At 41.0% G+C, this 19,536-nt stretch overlaps 1 protein-coding gene across 1 annotated transcript in view; it reads left to right on the top strand.

Annotated features, from left to right (window-relative positions):
• msh2 (mutS homolog 2 (E. coli)) overlaps positions 1–19,536 on the top strand; it is a 97,496-nt gene that overhangs the window by 22,680 nt on the left and 55,280 nt on the right. The window contains exons 7-10 of the mRNA XM_087991259.1: positions 14,273–14,472; positions 14,982–15,091; positions 16,296–16,419; positions 18,164–18,314. Coding sequence (XP_087847385.1) covers positions 14,273–14,472; positions 14,982–15,091; positions 16,296–16,419; positions 18,164–18,314 — 585 coding nt within the window. The remainder of the gene's footprint in view (positions 1–14,272; positions 14,473–14,981; positions 15,092–16,295; positions 16,420–18,163; positions 18,315–19,536) is intronic.

Here is a 19,536-nt window from a genome sequence, read left to right as displayed (position 1 = left end):
CAAGGAGGGGAATAAATTAAAATTTAGTTGAAGGGAGAAATAAGACATTCCATCCCCTGCGAACCTGGATATTTTCTGGCAACCAATTTAGAGGTGATATTACATACCGGGAGTAAATGGGACCTGAACCCAGGCCTCCTGGCTCAGAGGTGGTAAGCTACCAATGCATCACAAGAGCCCCTTCGAGTTGAACCTGGTCTTCTGCATTTCAAGCAAGGGTGCTAATCATTATACTCATGCAGAGCTTCTAAATGAAACACAAATAGAAATGTTTTGCTTATTCTATTGAAACCAGGATTGAGCAAAGGATCTTTAAATGCTTGCACTAATGCTCTCAGCTGAATTATTTTGGCAGATAGAACCCACTTGCAATACAGATTTCATGAGTGTCACCTGCTTTGTGAAATCTGGAGCTTAATTCTAACACTGACATGTAACACCACCTACCCTGACATTAGAGATGGCAGAGTATTGAGAGATTCAGTCGACGATACCCAGATTAATCCAGTCCCATTTACACCCTGAACTTTAATCGATGGTTTGGCGTGCATCTACTGCATGAGTGGTTTATCTGTAAAAATAAATTACAGACTTGTAAGTAAGAACTTATCTAATTCTGCCTGTCTCCCCCCACCTTCTCAGATTGCTTAGACCACTTGAAAGGGTGCAACTATTGCCTAACGTGGAGGATTATTAATTTAGCACAGATCAGGGATTGTTTTTTTTCTGATTCTGTTTTCCAGCAACTGGTCCAGTTTCCTATTTGGAAGACATACTGATCTGCTCTTGCTATTTGTGTGTCTGTTCCTGTTTTCTCCATGTATTGTTGTTGTTTTTCCAAAGAGGAAGTTAAAATAATTCTTTTAAAACACTTCAGAAGGAAACAAATAAGCAGTCATGTGAAGATTTGGAGAAGCTCTGACAGTTTTGTTTCTCATGGTGGAGAGGTTCTATGTGATTGTTAGTATGATTAGTATCAACTTTTATCTCTATTTTGACTGGAAAGCATTTCTGAGTTAATTAATCAGCACCAAGAAGGTTCTTGTAATCATTATATAGAAGGCACATTGCGTTAGGGCTGTATGAGTCTAACTTAAATAGGCACTCCCATTCACACCAGTTCAGACAGGTTTCAGGTGCTGCAATTCGAGTGAAGGGTTGGGCAGTTTCGGTGGGTTTGTAGTGGGATAACAATTAGTTGGTGAGCAAATAGTTCTTAAATTTTCCTTTGCAGTCTTATCCAAGTACTCTGTTGGGTTCTTCTAAACACTGGGATCTAACAGTGATGATATTTTGGAAACAACCTAACTCTGAAGGAGCCTAACCATTGCAGCCAAGATCTATTTTTGACTTCTGTATATGAAAACCAGTAACTGCAAAGATTTGGCCACTTCCTTTTAAAATTGTGGCCTTACATTGGCTGTAGTAAGGAAATTGAGTTTGGCTGTTTGTTAGCACTGAGCCTGACTTTTTTTTACAGCAACACCCACTTAGGTTGGCTTAGCATTTTCATGTTACTGAAGTATCCCATGCTTTACAGAAGCACAATCGGACAAAAACTGAGCAAAAGAAGTGGTCTTCAGAATGTGTCTGAAAGCTTGATCATGTAACATCTTAAAGGAGACCAGAGGTTGAATAGAAAATTTCAAGAGTATGAGACCTAAATAGCTGAAAGCTTGGCTGCAACTGTTGGGGAAAACGAATGAAGACATGTAGCGGAGGTCAAAAATGGAGAAATGCAGAGATCTGAAGAACATGACTGAACGATGTTGGAGGTAGGGAAGTCAATGTCATGAGGAAATTTGACCGTGAGGGTGAGAACTTTAAAATGAAGGGGTTTCAAATCAGGTGAAGTTGGAGAATGGAAGATGAAATACTTAAAGCAAATAGGTGTGCTTCATGTGATAGAACATAGAACATTACAATGCAGTATAAGCCCTTCGGTCTTCGATTGTGCTGACCTGTGAAATCAATCTGAAGCCCGCCTAACCTACACTATTCCATTCTCGTCCATATGCCCATCCAATGACCATTTAAATGCCCTTAAAGTTGGCAACTCTACTACTGAGTAAAGAAACTACCTCTGATGTCTGTCCTGTATCTGTCACCCCTTAATTTAAAGCTATGTCCCCTTGTGCTAGCCATCACCATCCGAGGAAAACGGCTTCACTATCTAACCCTCTGATTATCTTATGTCTCAATTAAGTCACCTCTCAACATCCTCTCTAACGAAAACAGCCTCAAGTCTCTCAGCCTTTCCTCGTAAGACATGCAGTCCATACCAGGCAACATCCTAGTAAATTTCCTCTGAACCCTTTCGAAAACTTCAACATTCTTCCTGTAAGGCGGTGACCAGAACTGTATGCAATACTCCAAATGCGGCCGACCAGAGTTTTATACAGCTGCAGCATGGTCTCTTGGTCCTGAAACTCAGTCCCTCTACTGAGAAAAGCTAACACACACCGTATGCCTTCTTAACAACCCTATCAACCTGGGTGGCCACTTTCAAGGATCTATGTACTTGGACAGTGAAATCTCTCTGGTGATCTGCACTACCAAGAATCTTACCGTTAGCCCAGTACTCTGTATTCCTGTTGTTCCTTCCAAAGTGAATCACCTCACTCTTTTCTGTATTAAACTCCATTTGCCACCTCTCAGCCCAGCTCTGCAGCTTATCTATGTCTCTCTGTAACCTGCAACATCCTTTGTCACTGTCCACAATTCTGCTAACCTTAGTGTCATCTGCAAATTTACTGACCCATCCTTCTATGTCCTCATCCAGGTCATTTATAAAAGTGGCAAACAACAGTAGACCCAAAACAGATCCTTGCGGTATCCCACTAGTTACTGAACTACAGGATGAATATTTCCTATCAACGACCACCCTCTGTCATCTTTCAGCTTAGCCAATTTCTGATCCAAAATGCTAAATCACCTTCAATCTCCTGCCTCCGTGATTTGTGCAATAGCCTACTGTGGGGAACCTTATCAGACGCCTTGCTGAAATCCATGTACACCACATCAGCTGCTTTACCCTCATCCACCTGTTTGGTCACCTTCTGAAAGAACTCACTAAGGTTTGTGAGGCACGACTTACCCTTCACAAAACTGTGTTGACAATCCTTAACCAATTTATTCCTCTCTAGATGATTATAAATCCTGTCTCTTGTAACCCTTTCCCACACTTTACCCACAACCAAAGTAACACTCACTGGTCTATAATTTCCAGGGTTGTCTCTACTGCCCTTCTTGAACAAGGGAACAACATTTGTTATCCTACAGTCTTCTGGCACTATGCCTATAGACAATGATGACATAAAGATCAAAGCTGAAAAATGTGTTGCTGGAAAAGCGCAGCAGGTCAGGCAGCATCAAAGGAGCAGGAGAATCGACGTTTCGGGCATAAGCCCTTCTTCAGGAAATGTCGATTCTTCAGCTCTGATCTCCAGCATCTGCAGTCCTCACTTTCTCCTAAAGATCAAAGCCAAAGGCTCGGCAATCTCCTGTCTGGCTTTGCCGAGAATTCTAGGATAAATCTCATCCGGCCCGGGGGACTTATCTATTTTTATACTTTTCAGAATTGCAGACACAACCTCTTTAATCCCATCTAGTCTAGTAGCCTGTAACTCGTATTCTCCTTGACCACATTGTCCTTTTCAAGTGTGGATACTGACGAAAAGTATTCATTTAGCACATTGCCCATCTCCTCTGACCCCACGCACAACTTCCCACTGCTATGTTTGATTGGCCCTAATCTTGCTCTAGTCATTATTTTATTCCTGATATACCTATAGAAAGCCTTAGGGTTTTCCTTTATCTTATCCGCTAACAAATTCTCATGTCCCCTCCTGGCTCTTCTTAGCTCTCTCTCTAGGTCTTTTCTGGCTAACTTGTAACTCTCAAGCACCTTAAGTGAGCCATCACGTCTCATCCTAACATAAGCCACCTTTTTCCTCTTGACAAGATATTCAACTTCCTTAGTAAACCACAGCTCCCGCGCTCAACAACCCCCTCCCTGCCTAACCAGTACATCCTTATCAAGGATCCACAGTAGATCCTTGAATAAGCTCCACATTTCAATTGTGCCCATCCCCTGCAGTTTCCTTCCCCATCCTATGCATCCTAAATCTTGCCTAATTGCATCCTTCCCCCAGCTATAACTCTTGCCTTGCTCTATATACCTATACCTATTCCTTTCCATTCCATAGACCCGGGTTCAATTCCCGCCTCAGGCGACTGACTGTGTGGAGTTTGCCCATTCTCCCAGTGTCTGCGTGGGTTTCCTACGGGTGCTCCGGTTTCCTCCCACAGTCCAAAGATGTGCAGGTCAGGTGAATTGGCCATGCTAAATTGTCCGTAGTGTTGGGTAAGGGGTAAATGTAGGGGTATGGGTGGTTTGCGCTTCGGCGGGTCGGTATGAACTTGTTGGGCCGAAGGGCCTGTTTCCACACTGTAAAGTAATCTGATCTAAAGTAAACTTAACCGAATTGTGGTCACGATCACCAAAGTGCTCACCTAACTCCAAATCTAACACCTGGCCGGGTTCGTTACCCAGCATCAAATCTAATGTGGGCTCTCCCCTTGTTGGCCTGTCTACATATTGTGTCAGGAAACACTCCTGCACATGTTAGACAAAAAACGACCCATCTATAGTATTCCCAATCAATATTTGGAAAGTTCAATTCCCCCATGACAACTACTCTGCACTCTCGCTCCTTTCGAGGATTATCTTTGCTATCTGATTCTCTGATCTCTTGGAGGCCCACAGAAACCTCTCCTTTCCTGTTCCTAATCTCAGCCCATGTTACCTCCGTGGATGAGTCCTCAACTGTAATACAGTCCTTGACCAACAGTGCTATACCAATCCCTGGTTTACCATTTTCTCTGTACTTACTGAAATATCTAAATCCCGAAACCTGGAATAACCATTCCTTTCCCTGCTCTCTACCCACAATGAATCTCAAAATTCAAGTTTACAGAAAACCAAAAAATAAACAACATCCTTAGAAATGGCCACAACACAGGTCACAGGTACTAACTCATGCTGCAAGTTCACCCACCTTATTCCGGAAGCTCCTGGGATTGAAGTAAACATGCTTCAAACCAAGTAGACACAGTTCAAACCGGCAATGTTTGACTCATTATCACAACTTAGTTCCTGCTTTTCTCATCATCACTGTTAATGATGTGCGTGTAACTACTAGTACTTCACTCGATTGCACAGCTTCAAAAAGTTCTACCTCGATGCAACCCTGAGTGGTCAGAACTACAAATACTCTATTTAGTGAACTAAATACCTGACCTTCATTTTACCATCTTATCTTGAACCTGTTAATTCTTGTATTTTAGCAAGCATGGTTTATCTTTCTGTCCATCATATCTTTCGAAAGGCCATGAGATGTCTTATAGACATTTATTGCTTCTTTTATTGTCAATTTTACCCTCACTTAGCCTTATAGGCAGAAGCTAATTTTCATACCCTCTTGTGCCATTCTGATTCATACTGATAACTTCTGGTCAATGCCAAGTTAAGTTCCTCCACCCCTATGCAGAAAGGCCAGGAATCATCCTACCTTTAAGTAGAATCGGAAATAATCACAAGATCTGGATTTTACTTAGTGGTTCAGACAAATGAGATCTTTAGATGTGGAAGCTTTTCTCATATTCCATGGTTAACATGGTTAAACAGTAACTATTTTTGAGCTGACATGCCCTTCAGGGCTGCTGTTAATTCATAATTTCAGCAACTGGCCATGTAGATGCAATGCGAATTTTGGCACACCTCATTGCAAATTGTATTCCATTTGTGTTTTTGCCATTACTGATCAATAGGCAGCCATTTTGTGTTGGCCTCCTGGCATGCCTTCTCTCCCACCTGCATCCTCCCCACGCCGTAATCACTATCACTTCAATCTTTCCCCAGGTTTTATGTTTCATGGTGCCGTACTTACCCAAAGGTTTCATGAGGAAAGGACTTAGTATCTTTTTACTAAGGATGTTGTTTATTTTCTGGTTTTCTGTAAACTTGAATTTTGAAACTCATTCCATCCAGACCTGTTTTTGATTTGCAATTGTAAGTCAGAAAGTGTGACACTGGGAAAACACAGCAGGTCAGGCAGCATCTGAGGAACAGGACAGTCGACGTTTCGGGCATAAGCCCTTCATCAGGAATGTTGGGGTTGAGGGCCCAAGAGAGCTGAGAGATAAATGGTGGGGGGTAGCTTGTAGGTGGATGCGGGTGGGGGGTGATGGTGATAGGGTGGAGTGGACAGGTGGGAATGAAGATGGACAGGTGGGAGACGTTCTAGAGGGCGGTGCCGAATTAGAGGGTTGGATCTGGGATAAGGTGGGGGGAGAGGTGTTGAGGAAACTGGTGAAATCAACATTGATGCTGTGTGGTTGGAGGGTCCCCAGGTGGAAGTGAGGTGTTCTTCCTCTAAGCGTTGAGTGGCTAGGATTTGGCAGTGGCGGAGGCCCAGGACTTTCATGTCCTAAGTGGAGTGAGAGGGGGAGTTGAGGTGGTTGGCCACAGGTGGTGGGGTTGTTTGTATTGTGTGTCCCGGATATGTCCTCTGAAACATCATGGTCCCCACCTGCAACAGTAACTATTTCTCCTTCCTCATAACCAATACCCCCAGCCCCACCCCTGTCCTATTTATCTCTCAGCCCTCCCTCCAAAAAAAAAATTCCTGATAAAGGGCTTATGCCTGAAACATTAGGGTGCTGCTCCTTGGATTCTGCCTGACCTGCTGTGTTTTTCCAGCTCACATATTTTGACTCTGTTCTCCAGCATCTGCAGTCCTTACTTTCTCCTTGTCATTGTAAGGGCCTGCATGTGTTGGAACACTCTCATTTAGCTGTATTTTACTAGTATAGGTTCAAGAGAACATATTCAAATTTTGTGAAACTTTCCTTTTGCAAATGGTTTTTACGTTTCGCGAAGTTGTTTGCATCTTATTTGTTTGGGGGCGGTAGGAGGATGTGAGGCCAGGTGAACCTTCAAAATTGGACCCCAAGATTAAGTATCTCTCATTTCTTACTGAGGTTCAGAGATACTTGTTAGCGTTTTGAAAAGCATATTGGTTTTTGATGTTACTTGTTGAATGAGGGTTTTCACTTTTTCACTGGAGGGAGGTCCTTATCAGAAGTCTGAGAGGCCAGGTTTTGGGCAGCATCTTGCAATAAAGAGGCTATTTGTCAATCTTGTAGGTTGCTGGACTGTTTGGCGTGTTGGTGAGGTGGGTTGGCAGCAGAGCCAGAGCTGCAGCGTCATTGATGCTGTTCATAGAGCAGGTTTCCTTGAGGACCAGAACACCTCGTAAAGACCTTGCAGAAGCCTTGTATCTGTGTTTGAGACCCCAACTTGAAGATGATGATTTCGCTTTTTTAAGCAATTTCTTTTTATCCTTTTTATACCTCAAAATGGCACTAGATTGTGATGACAAAACATTTTCCACTGCATCTTCAAGATAGGTGTAATAATAAATTATTCATCACTTATAAATAAATAATTTGTCATTATTTTCTTGAAGATGATTAAAGAAACGTAACGTGACAAGAGATATCTTGTAAATGGTTTCTCTCAGAGTCAGCTCGTAACATAATGACGCAGATGCTGCATGCAATATGATTTAATTTGTTTGCTCCCCTGCATTCTCTCTTAATATTAGATGATATAAGCACAAACAATGACTACTTTTATGACCTTTTCGCCATTATATTATTTTGCTGCGTGTATCCATTTTTGGAATAATCTGTGTGAGGACCAAGCTTATGCCTTGTGTTAAGTAGGACAATATAATAAGAGCCCTCTTGAATGCAAGTTTCATTTCTTGCATGGTGGAACATTAGCCTTTAGGTACGGGATCACTAGTTTGGTGATATTACCACTACACCACCACAACCTTGACTACTGTATCCTTGGTCTGTTTGCATATGTTATGTCACATCTCTAGAACAGGTAGGACGAGCTCAGATGTCTAGCTGAGAGTTGGATACTGTGCCATAAGAGCCCTTATGATATATAATTGGTTTGGCTTAAAATATAATCTCAAAAGACAAAGGTTCACTAGTGACTGAAATGTTTATAGGCTCTTCTTCAACTTTTATGATAAGGATACAAGCAACTTTTAAAATTATATGCAGGAACAATACTTTTAAAGCTAGTTGCAATCCAATGAAAATAATGCTTAACTAGACAATGTGAACACTGCCAACCTCTTCCCAGTTATTCACTAAATACAATTCCCACTCAGGAGTGCCCTGACTTAATTATTCAATAAAGCTGCTGCCTTCAAAACTGTATGAAAGTTAATGCCTCCTTAATCATTTAATGTGTATCTCTGGATTATCGATTTTACACATTATACCAGGCAACTCTTTTTTTTTAAATGGCATCCATTTTTCCACAAGATTGTATAAAATATCTTGAGCCATTTTTCTACAGTGAAGGTAAATTTGTTATAGAGATGCAGTTCATTGTTCTTAGTTGAAGACGAGATACTTTTCAAAATGGAGGGTTGTAAAGTTTGAAAAATAAAGGCACTGCTGCTCTCTGCTGGCCGCAGTTTAAATTGTTTTATGGCGTTGTTTAAATTCCAACAGCTTCTTAAAGGAGAGGGATTGTTGTCCACCTGGTTTGGAATACACTCCATTTTATCCAGAAAAGCAAAGCTGTTGAGCAAAAGGTCAGAGAACAGTTCTTTGCTTGGCCGTTGAAATTTCTTTACAGGAAACATGGTGGAGAAGCATTGGTATAATTGTTGCAGTGATTTCTGAGCATTCTCAGTAGGAAGCAAAGGGATTTAATAGCCTGAAGTCTCTTGCAATCACATTTTAAGATTTGGTTTCTCATAAAGTCCAGTTGCAAGAAACCCTGATATCTATTTTATGTGGGCGTATCATGGGCAGGAAAAAAACAGCTGGGGGGGGTTAATGCTTCTTTTTTAGGTTGGCAACCTGTATCTAGTGGGGTTCCACATGGGACAGTGTTGGTACCACATGGTTTACGATGTATGTTAATGACTTGAAGGAAGGAAGCAAGTGTACTGTAGCTAATTTGACAGCTGGCACAATTATAGGTGGAAGTTGTAAGAGGGATGCAAACAGTTTACTGAGAGATATTGATAGGTTAAGTAAGTGGATGAAGAAGTTGGCAAATGAGGTATAATGTGGGCAAATTATAAGTTCATTTGGGAAGAGAGAGCCAAAGAACAGTATTTAAATGGGGAAAAAAAAGGTGCAGAACAAAGAATCTTGGGTGTTGTTGTGGATAAAACACAAAGCTAGCAGACAGGTGCAAGGGGTAATTAGTAAAGCTAATGGAATATTGACACTTCTACTTCAATGCCCTTGAAATAAGAGTAGGGAAGTCTTAGTGCAACTTCACAAAGTGTTGGTAAGACTACATCTGATATACTGAGAGCAGTTTTGGTCTCTCTATTTAAGGAATGATCATTTCATTGGAGTCAGTTCAGGGATAATCCCTGTATGTAGGGATTGCCTTGAGTAAAGGCTAAATAGGTTGGGCTGTATTCACTCGAGTTTAGAAGAATGAGATCTAATTGAAACAGATTGGATTCTTAAAGAGCTTGACGGGCTAAATGTTTTAAAGATATTTCTCCTCATGGGAGAGTCTGGGACCAGCGAGCAAGGTCTCGGAATAAAAGGGTGACAATTTAAGACTGAGATGGGGAGGAATTTCTTCTGTCAGAGGGTGGTAAGGTTTTAGAACTCCCTGCCACAGAAAGCTGTGGGGCAGCGCCCTTGTGTATGTTTAAGGCTGAGATAAATAGATTCTTGATCAGGAGGGGAATCAAGGATTATGGGGAAAATGCAGGAAAGAACCTACTTGTGTTTGCTTCTTATGGTCTTCTGGTCACTCCCCATCCTGACTTGAAAATATATCACTGTCCCTGGACGAAATGGGACTCCTTTCCTAACAACCCACCATGGCTGTACCTAAACCAAATGGACTGCAGCGGTTCAAAAAAGCATCTCACTACCCCCACCTCAAGGGTAATTAGGTATTGATAATGAATGCTGGCCCAGTCATTGACAGTCATTCCTGAATGGGGAAAAAAAACGTTTGTATGCAAGAATGACAGAAAAATGTGATTTCTAAATGGGAGTTAAATGAAAGAGAAATACATCGAGGGAAGTTATTTGGGTGGAACTGAGAAATAAGAAAGGGATGATCACCTTATTGGGATTGTATTATAGATCCCCAAATAGTCTGAGGGAAATTGAGAAACAAACTTGTAAGGAGATCTCGGCTATCTGTAAGAATAATAGTGTAGTTATGATAGGGGATTTTAACTTTCCAAACATCAACTGAGACCACCATAGTGTTAAAGGTTTAGATGGAGAGGAATTTAAGTGTGTAGAAGACAATTTTCTGGTTAGTATGTGGATGTACCTACTAGCGAAGGTGCAAAACTTGACCTACTCGTGAGAAATAAGGCAGGGCAGGTGACTGAGGTGTCAGTGGGGGAGCACTTTGGGGCCAGCGACCATAATTCTATTTGTTTTAAAATAGGATAGAAAAGGATAGACCAGATCTAAAAGTTGAAGTTCTAAATTGGAGAAAGGCAAATTTTGATGCTATTAAACAAGAACTTTCGAAAGCTGATTGGAGGCAGATGTTCACAGGTAAAGGGACGGCTGGAAAATGGGAAGTCTTCAGAAATGAGATAACAAGAATCCAGAGAAAGTATATTCCTGTAATGGTGAAAGGGAAGGCTAGTAGGTATAGGGAATGCTGGATGACTAAAGAAATTGAGGGTTTGGTTAAGAAAAGAAGGAAGCATATGTCAGGTATAAAGTTAAAAATCGCACAACACTAGGTTATAGTCCAACAGGTTTAGTTGGAAGTACACTAGCTTTCGGAGTGATGCTCCTTCATCAGGTGATAGTGGAGGGCTCAATCCTAACGTAGAATTTATAGCAAAAATTTACAGTGTGATGTAACTGAAATTATACATTGAAAAATCGATTGTCTGTTAAGCCTTTCATCTGTTAGAATACAGTGATAGTTTCACTTCTTTCATGTGTAAATCACAAAACCTTTTTTTATTAAAAAAGTTGCATTCTCTGGTTAGCTGTTAACAGTGGTGATAGCTAGACAATATGTTGAAGGTGTTGGCCCCCTGTGTTCTCTGTCTATGCCATGATGTTTAGGTAGATTCGAATCTAAAATGTGAGATAACGGAGTTATCATGCAGTTTTTGAGCTCAGAGTTCTATATGAATGCATGCAGTTTTTGAGCAAAGTACAATGTAACCCTGCAAGTTCAAATTCACCCCACGAAATATATGTGTGCATGTGGGTCTTTGTCTGTCTGTGTGTGTGTCTGTCTGTCTGTTTGGGTTGGGGGTTGTGAGTGTGAGAAAGTGTATCTGTGTGTGTAGTGAATGCAGAGTGTCTTTAAGTCTGTGAGGGGGTGCATGTGAGAGTGTGGATATGTGTGTGTCTGTAAGGATGTGTGTGGGTGTGTGTATGTGCGTATAGGAGTGCCTGTGTGTGTGTGTAGAAGTATCTGTGTGCGTTTAAAACGGGGAAATAGCTTTAGCAAACAGAATTAAGGAGAATCCAAAGGGTTTTTACAAATCTATTAAGGACAAAAGGACAACTAGGTAGAGAATAGGGCCCCTCAAAGGTCAGCAAGGCGGCCTTTGTGTGGAGCCACAGGAAATGGGAGAGATACTAAATGAATATTTTGCATCAGTATTTACTGTGGAAAAGGATATGGAAGGTATAGACTGTAGGGAAATAGATAGTGACATCTTGAAAAATGTCCAGATTACAGAGGAGGAAGTGCTGGATGTCTTGAAGCATATAAACGTGGATAAATCCCCAGGACCTGATCAGGTGTACCCAAGAACTCTGTGGGAAGCTAGAGAAGTGATTGCTGGGCCTCTTGCTGAGAGATTTGTATCATCGATAGTCACAGGTGAGGTACCGGAAGACTGGAGGTTGGCAAACGTGGTGCCACTGTTTAAGAAGGGCAGTAAAGACAAGCCAGGGAACTATAGACTGGTGAGGCTGACCTCAGTGTTGGAGGGAATCCTGAGGGACAGGATGTACATGTATTTGGAAAGGCAAGGACTGATTAGGGATCGTCAACATGGCTTTGTGCGTGGGAAATCATGTCTCACAAACTTGACTGAGTTTTTTGAAGAAGTAACAAAGAAAATTGATGAGGGAAGAGCAGGAATGTGATCTATATGGACTTCAGTAAGGCATTCGACAAGATTTCCCATGGGAGACTGATTAGCAAGGTTAGATCTCATGGAATACAGGGAGAACTACCCATTTGGACACAGAACTGGCTCAAAGGTAGAAGACACAGGGTGGTGGTGTAGGGATTTTCAGACTGGAGGCCTGTGACCAGTGGAGTGCCACAAGGATCAGTGCTGGGTCCTCTACTTTTTGTCATTTACATAAATGATTTGGATGTGAGCATAAGAGGTACAGTTAGTAAGTTTGCAGATGACACCAAAATTGGAGGTGTAGTGGACAGCGAAGAGGGTTACCTCAGATTACAACAAGATCTTGACCAGATGGGCCAATGGGCTGAGAAGTGGCAGATGGAGTTTAATTCAGATAAATGCGAGGTGCTACATTTTAGGAAAGCAAATCTTAGCAGTACTTATACACTTAATGGTCAGGCTCTAGGGAGTGTTGCTGAACAAAGAGGCCTTGGAGTGCAGGTTCATAGCTCCTTGAAAGTGGAGTCGCAGGTATATAGGATAGTGAAGAAGGCGTTTGGTATGCTTTCCTTTATTGGTCAGAGTATAGAGTACAGGAGTTGGGAGGTCAAGTTGTGGCTGTACACGACATTGGTTAGGCCACTGTTGGAATATTGCGTGCAATTCTGGTCTCCTTCCTGTCGAAAAGATATTGTGAAATTTGAAAGGGGTCAGAAAAGATTTACAAGGATGTTGCCAGGGTTGGAGATTTGAAGCACAGGGAGAGGCTGGGGCTGTTTTCCCTGGAGTGTCGGATGCTGAGGGGTGACCTTATAGAGGTTTACAAAATTACGCGGGGCATGGATAGGATAAATAGACAAAGTCTTTTCCCTGGGGTCGGGGAGTCCAGAAGTAGAGGGCATAGGTTTAGGTGAGAGGGGAAAGATAGAAAAGAAACCTAAGGGGCAACTTTTTCACGCAGAGGGTGCTACGTGTATGGTATGAGCTGCCAGAGGAAGTGGTGGAGGCTGGTACAATTGTACCATTTAAGAGGCATTTGGATGTGTATATGAATAAGGAGGATTTGGAGGGATATGTGCCGGGTGCTGGCAGGTGTGACTAGATTGGGTTGGAACATCTGGTCAGCATGGACAGGTTGGACCGAAGGGTCTGTTTCCATGCTGTACATCTCTGACTCTAAGTGCATTGTGTACATATCTTCATTCTCTGATTAGTTGTCTGAATGTTCAAATTAGGAAAATGAGGCCAGTGTTCAGATTGTAGGGTAATCGTTGTAAAGGACAAGGTACAGTTAAAAGATAATTACCTTTTTAAAAGGGAGGGAAGAGGGAAAATGTGCCTGTAATATGCTAACATGGCCAGAGGATGGCAGAGTATTGTTCAGGACTGATGTATCTGCACATTTGAAGACAGCAGAACGGAAGAATTCTGATCAGTGAATGTAACCTGCTGGAGTAGTAGAATTTTTTTCTAATATTTAAGTTATAGTTGTCACTTATAGTTATGCAAAGTGGTCCTCTTCATTATAATGTATATTTGCATTGGTTCTTCTGTTCTGATCGGGAAACTCCAAAGATAGAGATAAATAAGGACTATGTTTTGGATCATTTTTACCTCTTTGTCTGATTTCCTCCTATTTTGGCCCCTCTGATTTGCTAGGCTAGAAATCAAATTGAAACCACCATGATACCAGGCTGTTGCTTTGTTTTTGCTGTGGCCAAATAAATCAAATACATTAATTTTATGTAAATTGAAGCAAGGTAACTGTGTGATATGAGCCAAAAAAAAATCTTTCTTTTCCCAATCCTGCCTGCCCTTCCAGATTTGAAATCTGGCCTTTGTGATTTTCTGCACAGAAGAAATTTAAATAAGGAATTGAACAGACTTAGACGGTGGTTCTGCCTGTCATCTCTCTTTGGTGAGACTCATTTGTGCTCCATTCTACAGCTTTGTGTCCTATTTTTCCCTCCGTTTTGAGCTTTAAATTGAGACCACAATGTTGTTCAGCAGTTTAGAGTTTTGTTAAAAGTAAACGTTTAAAGAATTCTTGTTGCCTTGTAAAGATTGAACCTGGTGGAAGCTTTTGTGGATGACACTGAGTTACGGCAGAACTTACAGGAGGATTTGCTTCGGCGCTTTCCTGACCTTAACCGTCTGGCGAAGAAGTTCCAGCGTCAGGCAGCAACTCTACAGGACTGCTATCGGATTTATCAGGCTGTCATTCACCTCCCAAATATGGTGCAGGTGTTGGATAGATATGAAGGTAAGAAATAACATCAAAGTTCCCTCACATTTGACACATTTTTCTGAAAAGTGTTGGATTATTTTTTTTTGACATCCATGAAACATTTTTATTGTGATTTGCAGCAAAATGAAGTGTAAACTTGCATCTTTAATTTCAAATGCTGTCGATAACGAAGCCTCATTAGAGGACAACTGGATGTGTATTAGGAGCTTCTGCGGCAGGCTCTTCTACCTTCCCAGTCGTTGCCTGAGCAAGGCGACTTGTCATACCTGAACTTATCCCATCAGCTCCAAAATTGATATGGGATGAGAAGCAGCCAAAGCACTTCACTTGTGGTGAGGACAGTTGGCTGAGCTGTAACTCGCCCAGCACACTCATTAGTCGCCTGTCATTGTAAGCATGTTGGTGCAAGCAGGGGTGTGGTTGGAAGGTCATCTAGGGAAATTTTAGAGACAATCTTGCCCTCAGACCTGCAAATGAGATAGACTAAGCTTGTCTAATGTGATGAACGCTAATTATTTTCACAGGTGTACACAAGATGTTATTGAAAGATGTGTTTATCTCCCCATTGACTGACCTTATCTCTGATTTTGGCAAGTTTCAGGAATTGATTGAGACGACATTAGACCTGAACCAAGTAAGTGATTATATTGAGACATTTGAGATTCTTTCAAATTTGAATTGGGTTTGGCAACCAAGTGAGAGATTTTGTGAGCTAAAGAAAGGGAGAAGTTTAGATTTATCACCTCTTGATAATTTCCGGTTCTAGTTACTGCTGACAAATGAATAAGTAATTCGATTTCATTTTGCAGATTAGTCTACTTGGCCCCCAATTTAATTTCTTGGAAGTCCTAAAGGATGAAATTTTGAGAGACTATATATATTCCTTAGAAATAATCAATTAGTGAGAAGAGCTTGATTTTTAGTTTTTCACTATATCTGGTAATAACACAACTTTAGGATATTCATAGTAATCTAATTTGTTTGGTTATAGTGTCGATGGCTGTATACCTGGACCAGCAGAGAAGCTGTATGTAGTGTATCATAAGGGGCTCAAGTTGAACTTGGTATTTGACTAGGAATTACTTTGAGTTAACCCAGCATCTGAGGGTCATTCCCAAGGTTGTGTTAAAAACAAAAGAGCATTTTGAACAGAGAAAAACAAATTGGTTAGGAAAGTACTTGCTCCAGGTAGACTATTGGGCTCTGTTTTAGAATGTGCATCCATTTTTTGAGCAGGGTTGATGATTTCAGCATTTGCAATGGTGATGCTGTAGTATAAGGGAAATATTCTTTCTCGGTCTTTTATGGGCCAAGACACAGTTATGTTGAGAGCCGAGTAGTTGCTTTTCAGATGCAAAAGGACTTTCAACGGGGGCATGGCTCAGAAAATAAATGTTGCTGGAGAAAAATACATGCCAAGGAGTCTAAAATTCGCCTTTCGTAAAATCACACTATCACGTTTATGGTTGGTGCTGCCTTTACTGGCAGAGAAGTGACTGTTTAATGATGGATTCAGTAAAATACAGAAAACTAAATCGCTGTCAAATGATTTGTCAATGTGTTTCTGATTCCCAACAGAAGAACTTTGTTGACGATTAAGCACTCTGGGCGCTTTCAGGTTATAGAAAGCTTTATGTAATGTATACATCCCTTTCCTTGCTTTACAAATAATGACTTCAGTCCCTCTCTGTTCAATTTTTGATTTCCTTTCCATGTCCATTTAGAATAAAAAGGAAAGGCCATGTTTGAACTTCCATCAGTTGTGTGATTTTCTTTTTGCAAAAAATCGAGAGTTGATGTAGCTATCTCAGCCTTAAAGCAATGACTTGATTTGACAGGTGGAAAACCATGAGTTCCTAGTGAAGCCATCGTTTGACCCAAATCTAACTGAACTCAGAGAGAAGATGGATAATTTGGAGAAAGATATGCAGTCAACACTCAACCAAGCTGCAAGGGAGCTAGGTATGAAATAGATTTGAGATAAACTTGTACTGTTAGCTGGTGATTATTACTAGACTGTTAATTCAGAGACCCATGTAAGGTTTTGGAGATCTAGGTTTCGGAGATCTAGATTTCGAATCCTGCCATGGCAGATGGTGGAATTTGAATAAAAGTAAAAATCTGGGATTAAAAGCATCCAGAAACAGGACCGTAAAACCACTGTTGTTTGTCAGAAAAAAGCATCTGATTCACTAATGTCCTTTAGGGAAGGAAATCTGTCAGCCTTACTTGGGCTGCCCTGCATGTGACTCCAGACCCATAGACAATAAGAAATAGGGATGGGAGTAGGCTGTTCAGCCCCTCAAGCCTGTTCCACCATTCAACACGAACATGGCTGATTTGACATTCCTCATGTCTACTTTCTGCATATTCCCTGTAATCCTTGATTCCCTGACTGATCAAGAAACCCAAGCTTAAATATGGTTCCAGAGCAAGGAGATTGAAGGACATTCAACCGTTTGATAAAAGAAATTCCTCCTCATCTTAAATTGGTGCCCTTATATGCTGAGACAACACCCTCTGGTCATGGATTCTCCCATAAGGTGAAGCATCCTCTCAGCATTTACCTTGGCAAGCCTCTATGTTTCAAAGAAATTGCGTTCTTTTAAGCTTCAGTGACTAGGGTCCCAATCTCTTTTACCTTTGCTCTTAAAACAATCCATCCATGCCAAGGATCATCCTAGTGAACAGTGTTTCAACTGTGCCCAGTGAAATGAAATCTTCCCTTCACTAAAACAATCAAAATTGCTCTCAGTACTCCAGATATGGTCTCGCCTTCATCTTGCACAGTTGAATTAAGAGCTCCTACTCGTATACTCCAACACATCTGAAATACCTGTTGCATCTGTGTTCTACTTAGCTCTGTTCCATCCACAAGTATCCCAAGTCCTTTTGTTGCCATTTTTCTCCATTTAGATAATACTGCTGTTTTTGTTCTCCCTTCCAAAATGAACAATTTTACATTTTCCCACATTATATTCCATTTGCTGTCTTTCCATTAACTTAACATCTCTCTCTAAACTGTATTTCCCCCGCAATTTGCCTTTCCACTTACTTTTGTCTGCAAATTTGACTACAGTACATTCACTTCCTTCCTCTAAGTCATTAACATATCTTGTAAACACTTGTGGTCTGAGTGCTGATTCCTCTGGAATGCCTATCGGTTTCAGGTTGCTAACCTGAAAAAGAGCCCCTCATTCAGTTTCTTGCATAATAGCCAATTCTCTATCCACAGCAGTGTATTACTTCCAAAATCATGGGCTCTTATTTTATGGCTTGACCCTTAGTGAGGTGCCTCCTTGAACTCCTTCTGGAACTCTTAAAGATAACATATCTGGTTCCCCTCTATCCACTCTTGACACTTGCTTGAAAGTTTCTAATAAATTATTCAGACATGATTTCCGTTTCATACCATGCTGACTGACTCTGCTTGATGAGATTAGATGGTAATGTGGTTAATTCTTAATTGCCCACTGGGAAGTTAAGGGTGTGTGGTAAATGCTGGCCTTGCAAGCAGCATCCACTTCCCATGTGCAATTATTTTGAAAATTTATTAGTAATGTGAGTGAGAGTTAAAAACTGTGCATTGTTGAGGAAAAATGTTTGTGGGAGCAAATAGGTGTAGGAAGGTAAAAAGATTGAATATTTTGTAATTAAGTATCTGTGAAAAGTTTTTTTCCAAATTGTCTACTTGATTTATATGCAGGTCTTGAAGCTGGCAAGACTGTGAAACTGGAGTCGAATGCTCAGTTGGGTTATTATTTCCGTGTCACTTGCAAGGAGGAAAAGGCTCTTCGTAACAATAAGAAATTTAACACCATAGATATCCAGAAGAACGGAGTCCGATTCACTAACAGGTTAAAATGTTTTTTTTAAAAACATCTTTCTGTGGCCATAGTCAGTAGCTTGGATGGTGCACAGGGTCACAGAATTGTTAGTGCAGAAAGAGGCCATTAGACCATAATGTCAGCACTGGCACCCTGAGCATTTTAATTTGGTCCCAATCTCCTTCCTTTTCCCTTGAAACCTGCACTTCTATTTAAATAATAGTCCAATGCCTTCTCGAATGCTTCAGTTGAATCTGGCTCCATCTGGATCCAAGCAACTTGCTGCTGTGTATATAAAAAAAGCTTTTTTTCACTACGTATTTGCAGAACTCTTTAGCACTGAGTGTCCTCTTGTTCTTGATCAGTTTGAGTAGGAATAGTGTCTCCATTTCCATTCTGTCCAGACCTCTGCGAACAAAAAATGGTGGCGATCACTGTGGGTCATGCTTGGACAGAGAGTGAAAACAAGCTAACATTTCGAGTCTAGATGACTCTTCTTCAGAGCTGACCTGTCCAGACCCCTCATGATTTTGACAACTTCTATCACATGTCTTAGATTTCTCCTTTCTGAATTCTCCAGGAACCATTCGCTAAACCTCTATTGCGGTCACTCCAATGCATTCGTGTCTTTTCTGTATTGTGGCACCCAACACTGTGCAATACTTCAGCTGAGTTTTAACTAGTGTCCTAAATAAATTTATCATAACCTCCCTCTTCCTTTTCCTTGTGCCCGATTTATGAAGCAAAAAAAAATACTTTTTAAATTAACACCCTGGTCCCTGCGCTCCTATCCGCCCTTTAAAGCAATACCCATAATTTTATACTGTGTCTTCAGGTTCTTTATACTAAGGTGCATTACCTCTCACTTTCTCACCACCACCCCACCCCCCCCCCCCCATTGAACTTCATTTGCCACCTACATGCCCACTCTGTCAATGTGTCAATGTCTTTTGAAGTTCTGTACTGTGCTACTCTTAATTTATAATTCTCCCAAGTTTTCTGCCATCAGCAAAATTTTAAATTGTCTTTTACATCCCAGGATCCTGATCGTTTATATATAATCAGGAAAAGACTCCAACTAGTGATGTAGCTAAACTACTACAAACATTCCAACCAAAAATATACCCATTAACCAATACTCTGTTTCCTATCCTTCGGCCAATTTTGTATCCATGGTGCTACTGTCCCTTTTAGTCAATCTCTATACTTTTCTCTAAAATCTGTTGGCACTGTATCACATACCATTTTTTAC

The sequence above is a fragment of the Chiloscyllium plagiosum genome, unplaced genomic scaffold (assembly GCF_037043375.1).
Source record: "Chiloscyllium plagiosum isolate Xiang-an unplaced genomic scaffold, Cpla_swu_hap1 HiC_scaffold_10, whole genome shotgun sequence".
NCBI classification, from domain to species: Eukaryota; Metazoa; Chordata; class Chondrichthyes; order Orectolobiformes; family Hemiscylliidae; genus Chiloscyllium; species Chiloscyllium plagiosum.
Note: the sequence above shows the minus strand (reverse complement) of the source record. Positions and strands in the feature narration are given on the sequence as shown.